This window comes from Octodon degus, unplaced genomic scaffold (assembly GCF_000260255.1).
Source record: "Octodon degus isolate 3935 unplaced genomic scaffold, OctDeg1.0 scaffold00012, whole genome shotgun sequence".
Lineage (NCBI taxonomy): Eukaryota > Metazoa > Chordata > Mammalia > Rodentia > Octodontidae > Octodon > Octodon degus.
The window spans coordinates 14977030-14977706 of NW_004524588.1; the positions used below are offsets into that span (position 1 = coordinate 14977030).

At 36.9% G+C, this 677-nt stretch overlaps 1 protein-coding gene across 1 annotated transcript in view; it reads right to left on the reverse strand.

Annotated features, from left to right (window-relative positions):
* Positions 1-677, reverse strand: part of Atm (ATM serine/threonine kinase) — a 137159-nt gene that overhangs the window by 96191 nt on the left and 40291 nt on the right. The window contains exon 15 of the mRNA XM_004626220.2: positions 90-215. Coding sequence (XP_004626277.1) covers positions 90-215 — 126 coding nt within the window. The remainder of the gene's footprint in view (positions 1-89; positions 216-677) is intronic.

Consider the following 677-nt stretch of genomic DNA (forward strand, 5'->3'; position numbering starts at 1 on the left):
AATCCCTGCAGAGAGTGTAGGGGACAAAATCACCCAGCTAGTCCAGGAGCAGAACATCTTGCCAGAGGGGCACAACAAGAAAATCTTACCTTGCTGCAGTTACACAAGCATCTTGTACATAGATACATCATAGTCCTCAATGACCCAATTCTAGATTCCTCATCTGTCTTATTTTTAAACAGGGAGATACTTTCTCCTGCACACTGCATTAAAGACTATTTAGAAAAGAAAAATATACAAGTATCAGTTAAAACCACAGTTTAGTATTGCTAAAGTTTCACTTAAAAGCCAAAGTGGGGGTTGGGGGCCGGGGAGATGGCTCAGTGGAATAAGCGCTTCCCTGGCAAGCACAAGGGCCTGAGTTCAATTCCGCCAAAAAAAAAAAAAAAAAAAAAAAAAACCCCAAAGTGGGTTTAGAAATTGTATACAATCATACAACAAAATTAGAAATTATGAATGAAAATGATAAATCTTATGTCCTGTGCTCTTTGCAAATCATACCGTAGACACTGGTACTAAGAGATGAAAAAATTTCACTTAGAGCCAATTTGGTAAATATACTTAATTAAGAATTCTTTTTAAACAGAAAAACTGGGATGGGGAAAAGGAGAAAAGGAAGAGAAAATTTAAAGAAACTATATACATCTCGATACACATACACACACACACACACACAC